The sequence below is a fragment of the Otolemur garnettii genome, unplaced genomic scaffold (assembly GCF_000181295.1).
Source record: "Otolemur garnettii isolate 467f Iridium unplaced genomic scaffold, OtoGar3 scaffold00076, whole genome shotgun sequence".
Classification (NCBI taxonomy): domain Eukaryota; kingdom Metazoa; phylum Chordata; class Mammalia; order Primates; family Galagidae; genus Otolemur; species Otolemur garnettii.
This window is the reverse complement of record NW_003852471.1, coordinates 3398444-3407610: the sequence shown is the minus strand read 5'-3', so window position 1 is coordinate 3407610 and position 9167 is coordinate 3398444. Positions and strand designations below refer to the sequence as shown.

Sequence of the window (9167 nt, the reverse complement as noted above, 5' to 3'; positions counted from 1 at the left end):
TGGGAACCAAGGCTAGAAACTGAGGTGTGTTTGTGTGAAATCCCAATTAAATATTCCATTTTTTCCTTTGGACGCTGGGAACATTTATGTCAATATGCAGTCCATTGAAAAAACATTAATTCTATCTAGATAATTTCTTTGTGTGTGTGTGTGTATAATTATATTTTTCAGTGGTTTACTGTTGACTTGTTTTTAAATGTCTTAGTGGTACTACATGCAACTGCTTCCTGTATTTAACGGCCTTTCTTTTATTGACCTTCACGTATCCACCTTCCACCCACCAAAAGAGTTTCAGGCGGGCAGCAAATGGGCGCCTTAGTTTCTGTGACATTGAATGCGATAGTTCTAAACACTGGCCAGAACACGTCTGATTGCCATTTCAACACATGGAAACAGTTACATTGATGCCTAAATTGCCATTTTCTGCAAAAAGCTGTGCGATGCTGGTGTCAAAGACGAGGCGGTCACTATTCATAATGGCTGTGGCATTTCCCTCCTGAATAGACCAAGGGGTTGCTTCCCAAATCCGTTGCCATCAGTGACCATTTAGCTCAAGATGGTAAGCAAAATTTTCAGCTTGCTTGGGCGTTACTATCGCTGTACAATTGTGAAGAACTGCTGGTGACCATCGTATTTTTCCTGTTTCTCCAAGACTAACATGAAGTGAATAATCACCCAGTCAACAGCACCAGGAAGATTCATGTCTATACCACGGAAAACTGTATCTTCCCCCTGCAGGGTTGTAATGGACTTTACCGCTGCATCAGATGGGTCGTGAGGGCATCCAGAGAGCTTTGCCATTTACAGGAAGCACCCAGGCACAGACAGGAGTAAGGCCTAAACTCACAGAGCTCTTTGTGGTCTGCTTTTTCTATGGGTGACAGAGTTATTTCACATCCAGAAGAGGCATATGTACAGGGGGAAAGTAATGGATCGGCCACTTTCTCCATAGCTAAGTTGCGAATGGATCCCAGTGGGCCCTAGCAAGTTAGCAACACGTGAGCTTTGGGCAACAGTTGGTCCCAACGCAGACTGCACACTCAAAAAGACTCAACCAAGTCATTGTGGGATGCAGTTGTGCCAGGCAGGGCAGGCACCCTGTGCTGGTGGACACTGCGAGGGACCAGTAGGTAGTGCCATGGCAGTCTGACGGCTCATTTCTTATAAACTAGTAGATTCTTTCAAACTGCAGGGCGCCTAGGACAGAGCGTTCCCAGAAGATGCCTGCTGGTCTTGGTTTCTGAGTGCTGGAGCCTCGTCGGCAGCTACCCAGAGACAGCCTCTGCCTCTGTGATGCTTGTCCTGCCTCTCCTGGTGCTTTGTGCCTGCTGTCCTCTAGAAGAGTTGAAATTAACTGACCTCCTCTGTTTTTGTAGTCTCTGCAATTTCTGTGTCATCCTCACTTGGTTTCTCCATTTCATCAGCTGCTTCAAGCACTCTGACGTTGGTCTGTACTTCAGCTACTATGCTTGGAAAACTGCTTCTGGGTCAGGTTCATCACAGGTTGCCACCTCATCAAGCATTGCAACAAAACCTTGAACATCTCTGCTTCACATTCTTCCAAGGGAGACGGACTGTCTGATGGGCCCAAAACATAGTCTTCTTGGGCTATAACAAATCAAACTTTCTTGAACACTTCTGTATTGTTTCTGGCTGAACTTGATCCTGAGCAGAAGTGATCCAGAAGACAGCATCCGGAGTATTAACTGATGGCAGTGGACGAAGTTCCTTCCACAGGGGGACCACAGCTTTGTGTTTTGGTAATGACCTGTTTGGGCTCAGTCATCCATTTTAAATGTTCTGATGATGCTGGTCCAGACGTTGGATTTTGGAGGTGTTGGGAAGCAGAAACTTTGCTGCCATGTCTGTGAGATGATTCACCTGCAGGGGGCAGCACAACTGTGCACTGATGGCAGAACAGACCATTTCTTCCTCTTCATTTCTTGGTGGATTCCCTTTACCCTCTCCTGAAATAAGGCACCAGTTATCCATGCACATTTGTTCGATCTCCAAGTGATGGGGAGGTCTTCGGGCTTCAGGTTCTTAAACGTGTATGGCTTTGCTAATCACCAAGGGCTTTAGTATCTCTTCCAAAGAGCTAGAGCAAAGCAGAACTGTGAAACATTCTTTGAAAAGTTTTCTGCTCTTATATTTGTCACCCTCCATGACAAGGCAACGCCTTGACAAAGTCTCCACTCTACAGCATTAAAGATGTCGTCATCTTTGAAGCGCCTTGTGAAATCCAGGAACTTTTTAATGAACTCTTTCACAACTTCTTCTGGAACTTTCATTAGATTCCCCATACAAGATTTTCTGGGAGGCCAGGTGTGGTGGCTCATGCCTATAATCCTAGCATTCTGGGAGGCCGAGGTGGGTGGATTGCTTGAGCTCACGGACTCAAAACCAGCCTGAGCAAAAGCGAGACCCTATCTCTATGAAAAATAGAAAAAGAGGCAAGAGGATTGCTTGAGTCCAAGTTGGAGGTTGCTGTGAGCTATGATGCCACGTCAACCTACCCAAGGTAACAGCTTGAGATTCTATCTCAACAACAACAAAAAGAATTTCTGGGAGATTTGTGTCACAGTTTAAATTTCTCAAACCAGCCAGTAGATACTTGGAAGTCTGCCACTCTGAATTCTTGTGCACACTTTTTAGCAACATTGAAAAATTCAAGCACTGACTGCCCTCATTTGTTTGAGGGCTCAACATGGCTTCACTGACTTCATTGAGGGAAGTTTTCCTATTTTCCCCCTGTAGGTCTCTGCTTCTTACCATTTCTCTCCAAGTACTCACGTTTACATTTCTGGATGTTGCTAACTGTGGTCTTGCTAGTACCAGAATGTTCCACCATCTTTATTTGGCTGCTGCTTTCCAGAAAATGTAGATCCATCTTTTCCTTCAATGGCAGCTCTTTGAGTTTCTTCCTTTGGGCCCCTGTGTCTTGATTAACTGTAAAATGTTTCAGTAACTGTAGGAAGTACCTACATTTCAGACCAGGTCTTCACGTTGAAAAAAATCATATTCTAGTATCTAACAGTTCCTTAATCATTTCCACAACTTCATCATTTTCTTCAGATCCTTTCTGATAGTGATAAAATCTGGTCCAAAAAAGACATTTTTTTATTCCTTCAAACCTAAATAATTGCCTTTGTTACATAAGGCTGCAGGGAGTGGGAAAAGAGGTCTCTGCACAAATTGATGTAGAGGATGTTTCTTTCTTTTTTACTTTTTGAGACAGAGCCTCAAGCTGTCACCCTGGGTAGAGTGCGGTTGTATCACATCTCACAGTAACCTCAGACTCTTAGACTCAAGCGATTCTCTTGCCCAGCCTCCCAAGTAGCTGGGACTACAGGCGCTGGCCACAATGCCCAGCCATTTTTTGGTTGTAGTTGTCATTATTGTTTGGCAGGCCCCGGCTGGATTTGAACCCACCAGCTCAGGTGTACGTGGCTGGCGCCTTAGCCGCTTGAGCTACAGGTGCCGAGCTGAAGATGTTTCTTAATAGTGTATGGATTCTTCATCATAAGACAGAGCCTCGTATGCAGACCTGGGGCAGCAGCAGCCACTCCACAGCCGCACCAGGTCACTGCAGCCACCTCCATCTTTCATCTAGTTAATTCCAAACCTTCAATAAAAGACAAAGTCTTTGTGTTCCTGGTATTATGAGAAATTAAGGGATGGGCAGTAAAGCTCTGCTGAGGTCATGTAATCTACATATCCAGTGAGTTCTCAGAGGTTACCAGCAGCAGAAGGAACAGAGTTTCTTGATGGAACTAACTCAGAAGGACAAATCCTGGTTAATCTGCGGAAATCCTGGTACAGGCACTTTATTTTCACATTAGTGGTTAGTCAGATGATGTTAAAATATTATTGAAGGACACATCTAGAGATGTAGAGGTGCCCACATGGCTGATACGTGGAGTACACACACACACACACACACACACACAAACTCACACATATACACACAGGGTAGCCATAAAGCTCATGTACAATTTTTAAAAGTCAACTATTTCAAATTGCACACGAACTTTATGGATGTAAGTGTCCTTCAGTAATATTTTAGCATCACCCTACTAGCCACTAATGTGAAAAGTAGAGTGTCTGTACCAGGATTTCTGCAGATTAACCAGGATTCATCCCTCTGAGTTAGTTCCACCAAGGAAACCTGTTCCTTTGGCTGCTGGTGACCTCTCAGAAGGGCTGTGATCGTGTGATCTGGTCACTCCCTCTTATTTACTGAAGGTTTTACATCCCACTTAAAGACTTTCTCTTCAGCTCAGCGCCTATAGCTCAACAGCTAGGGCGCCAACCACATACACCAGAGCAGGCGGGTTCAAATCCAGCCTGGGCCTGCCAAACAATAATGACAACTACAACCAAAAAGTAGCCAGGCATTGTGGCGGGGGCCTGTAGTCCCCGCTACTTGGGAGGCTGAGGCAAGAGAATCACTTAAGCCCAAGAGTTGGAGGTTGCTGTGAGCTGTGACACCATGCCACTCTACCGAGGGCAACATAGTGAGACTCTGTCTCTAGAAAAAAAAAAAGACTTTGTCTTCATCTTAATTCCTCTCATTATTCTGATGTCTCAATTGCTCAACTGCTCATGCCCAATGACCTTTTTATTCTACCCGACTTCAACTATCCATTCCCATGGTCACATCCTGGAAATTGCCTTCACCAGAAACTACCACATCCACAATCACAGTCTATATATATAGACTTTGGGATAAAAGGTAGGGAGAATGAACTAATCTGTCTTCAACTAGGTAGCAAAAAGGAGGTAAGACAACTAGGACATTGGAAAAGCAAAAGGAATAGCGTTAGGCAAATGACTGCCCATCAAGAAATGCATACTTTTGGGCAGTACGCGTGGCCCAGTGAGTAGGGCGCCAGCCCCATATACCAAGGGTGGTGGGTTCAAACCCGTCCCCGGCCAAACTGCAACAACAACAAAAAGTAACCGGGTGTTGTGGTGGGTGCCTGTAGTTCAAGCTATTTGGGAGGCTGAGGCAAGAGAATTGCCTAAACCCAGGAGATGGAGTTTGCTGTGACGCCATAGTGCTCTACCCAGGGAAATAAAGTGAAACTCTGTCTTGAAAAAAATAAAAAAGGAAATACATACTTCTTTCATGTATTAACTAAATATATTCAAAATCTATTAATACCCAGATATTTTGTTTTCATTTTAAATAGTGATTAAGGATTTTGGTTACAGGGTATCTTTGTATGTTAGTGTATCCTTACAGTGATTTCCCCAATAGCATTCGTGTTCTATTTTCCCGGGAAATGCAGGGATTTTTGTGATTCGCTTGACTGCTTGTATAAGACATAGTGTTGAGGTTAAGGGCACAGACTGAGCCAACCAGCTGAGTTCAATCTCGACATTCAGTTTATCATTTTTTGGCTGGGTGATCTTGTTTACTGGCTTAATCACACTGTGTCAACTTCCTCTGTGAAACAGTGATTAACAGTATCTTTTAAGGTTGTTGTAAGGATCCAGGGAGTTAACACATAAAAAGCACTTAGAACAATTTCTAGCACATGGTGTTAGCTATTGGTATAATATTTACTTTCGGTTGGCTACGCTGCTGAAAAAATACATCCTCTGAAAGCGCCACTCCTGTGTTGTGAGGAATACAACATATTCTATTATGACTTTTAAAGGTACTATTAATACATGTGTGATGCAAAAAAGGAAATCAGTAGTATACCTGCACTGTTCAATACATGGTAGCCCCTAGCCATATGTGACTATTTCAATAAATTAAAATTAATAAAGTTAAAAATTTAGCTCCTAGGTTGCACTAACGAGGCACATTTCAATATGCAACAGCCACAGGAGTCTGTCGGCTGCAGAATTGGCCAGTGCAGCTACAGAACATTCCCACCACTGCAACAGAAGAGCAGGCACCTAGTGAAACCCGCTCCTTCCTCTCCGCGACCCTCTCCCCCAGGCAGTCACGGGTACAGGTCTCCTGTTAGCCTTTCGCGGCTCAGAACCACACGAATCCACACAACATATATTTTTATTACACAAAAGTTACCATATCATTTGAACTGTCCTGCCCCCTGCTTTTTGTTTGTTTCATTTAAAATATATGAATTCTTAATCTCTTATATAAGGCATCTTCCTATAATCAATTAACAGTTTAAAGATTCAGAGCATCTGATACTAGGCTTACAGAGCAACTCTGAAAACTTTCAAGCACAGTTCAAATAGAAGGAATACGCATATGGTTACATTTGGCAGCAAGTGGAGGGAATGAGGCGCTGCAATTTCCAATTTTGTGCGGTACTTGCGGAAACCATACTGCGCCTGGGTTGACGTGAGTCCCAAACTGATAATAACCTCGCTTGCACTGCCCGGAGTCCTTCAGCCCCCATCGCTGCAAAAATCTCAGCATAAATGTGGAGGAGGCACTGTTATGACGTCTGGTATATGCGCGGGGGGGGGCCGCCACCCGCGCGATGTTAGGTCGCGTCCTCTGCCGCCCGCGGGAAGAACACGGCTCCCCCTGCCGCCCGCCCGCGGGGCGCAGCGCCCCCTGCCGCCCGCCGGAGGAGCGCGGCGCGGCCTCCCAGGAGGCCGCGAACATGGCGGGGCGGCCGGCGGCCTCGCGCTCGCAGTCCCCGGACCCCGACCGAGCGGCGCCCAATGTGGTGGCGCAGATTTCACAGTGGGCAGACGACCACCTGCGTCTCGTCAGGGTACCGCGGGCCCGCCGTCCGGGCGGGTGGTGGGCGCAGAGCGAGCTTGACCCGGAGGCCCCAGGCTGTGGACCCCGCCGGGCCCGGGGAGGGACAGAGGGCCGCTGGGGAGTGAGGCCGGGGGGGGGCCACAGAGCAAGGATCGCAAGTCTGGGGCCGGGGAGGGCGCGAGGCGGGCCAGGGGGCCGGTTCTGCCTGGTTACTGAAAGGACTGTGCCGCGCTCTTGGGGACAGCTTAGCAAGTCGCAGCCCAGCTCCGGGGACACCAGCGGGTCCATTAGGGCAGTTGGGACGGGCCTGAGGGGGAGACAAGAGCGGCGAGGTTCTGCAGGTCTTCCGAGAGAGGGTTTTTTTGTTTGTTTTAAATGAGGCATAAGGCCACTGGAATTTGAGCAAGGGAGGGACATCTTAGGCCACCTGGCGAGAGAGGATTGTGGCTAATCCCCCCAGTGGTGGTGTGCATGGTTGGGTGTGGGGTTCAGAGAAAGAGCCATGGAGCGGCTTTGTGCACTGGCTGGGTGGATGGTGGGGATAGTTGCTGATACTGAGAAGGAGTTGGAGTAAAGCGTGTGTTAGAAAAATCTAGAGAACTTTTTGTTCTTTTATTTTTTTACTGGGGTTGCATTTTTTAATCTGCACACAAATTAGAGACAATTGACATTTTTTATTAAATTTTTCAAAACAGGGTGGTGCCTGTGTCTCAGTGAGTAGAGTGTCAGCCCCATATACCAAGGGTGGTGAGTTCAAACCCAGCCCTGGCCAAACTGCAACAACAAAAAATAAAAAATAGTTTAAAAAAATTTTTTTTTTCAAAACATAAACATGATATACCTTTCCATTTATTTATTTATTTTTATTGTTTGGGATTCATTGAGGGTACAAAGAATTGGGTTACACTGATCGCATTTGTTAGATAAGGTCCCTAGAGAACTTTTTGGATGGGTAAACATGGACATGTTTGAATGTGTGAACTTGAGATGCTCATTCAACTTTTTTTTTTGAGACAGAGTCTCAAGCTGTCAGCCTGGGTAGAGTGCGGTGGCTTCACAGCTCACAGCAAACTCCGACTCTTGGGCTTAAGAGCAATTCTCTTGCCTCAGCCTCCCAAGTAGCTGGGACTATAGGCCCCCGCCACAACGCCCAGCTATTTTTTGGTTGTAGTTGTCATTGTCGTTTAAGGGCCGGAACACAGAATTTTAAGGAATGAGATGCATAAACCTCACGTAGTATTTAAAGGCACGGGCTTAAATGACATCTTTGGATAAGTGAGAAAAGCTACCGAAGAAGAAGCTCTAGCCCTGAGACTTGGCAGATTCAGCATTTATAATCTGAGTTGTGAAAAGGGGGGCGGCAAAGACGAAGCAGCAGCAGATGAGCAGGAGGGGATTCAGGAAAGCCAGTGCCCAAGAGCCAAGCGAGGAAAATGTTTTTGGAAGGAATGATTAACTTTTAAAACTTGTGCTGAGAAGATGAGGGTAGTCAATGCCCTGCAGGCGATCAGCACAAGGTGCAAGGCCAGGTCTCTTGTCACTAGTGTAACCCTGGTCCTTAGAGTGATGCCTGCCGCTTAGTAAGTGCTCAGTGAATATTTGTATCACTAATGAATGGTAGATAGTATGTGTGTTCGCTGACAGGAACTCGGTTACTCCAGTTAAGCTGTTATAGATGCAGAGGTTGTTTCAGATGAAAAAAAAATGACCTCAGCTACAATTTGAACCTTACCGTAGAGATGAAAACAATACTGGAACCTAAACATCTGTATCCTCATATTCATCTTAAATTTAAAAAAAAGAAAAATGACCTCAGAAGGATTGTGAGAGGAATCTGTGTCTAAATTAGATCATGGATATAATATTCCAAATAACCCAATAACAGAAACCAAACGGTGTGCCTTGGTGTGTATTTTCAACCTCATATGTTATATACGTTATTGTATTTATTGAGGAAGTTGCAGGATTCTTAATTTTTTTTTTTTTTTTTTGAGATGGTCTCCGTCAGCCTGGGTAGAATGCTGTGGCTTTATAGCTCCCAGCAACTTCAAACTCTTGGGCTCAAGTGATCCTTTTGTCTCATCCTCCCAAGTAGCTGAGACTATAGGTACTAGTCACAAAGCTCTGCTAGTTTTTCTATTTTTAATAGAGATAGCATCTCACTTTTCTTCAGGCTGGTCTTGAACTCCTGAGCTCAAGCAGTCCACATGCCTCGGCCTCTCAGAGTGTAATCCCAGGACTCTGGGAGGCCAAGGCAGGTTGATTGCCTAAGCTCACAGGTTGGAGACCAGCCTGAGCCAGAGTGAGACCTCATCTCTAAAAATAGCCAGGTGAAGTGACAGGCATCTATAGTCCCAGCTACTTAGAAGGCTGAGGCAAGAGAATGGCTTAAGCCCAAGAGTTTGAGGTTGCTGTGAACTGTGACGTGATAGCACTCTACCGAGGGTGACAAAGTGAGACTCTGTCT

The 9167-nt window shown here is 45.6% G+C and overlaps 1 protein-coding gene and 1 pseudogene across 1 annotated transcript in view; one reads left to right on the top strand and one right to left on the bottom strand.

Moving 5' to 3' along the window:
* Positions 1-187: 187 nt before the first annotated feature.
* On the bottom strand, positions 188-2291 carry LOC100943465 (annotated as a pseudogene).
* Positions 2292-6596: 4305 nt separating this feature from the next.
* CUNH3orf33 (chromosome unknown C3orf33 homolog) overlaps positions 6597-9167 on the top strand; it is an 18727-nt gene continuing 16156 nt past the window's right edge. Inside the window, exon 1 of the mRNA XM_023515678.1 lies at positions 6597-6710. Within this exon, the coding sequence (XP_023371446.1) occupies positions 6597-6710 (114 nt within the window). The remainder of the gene's footprint in view (positions 6711-9167) is intronic.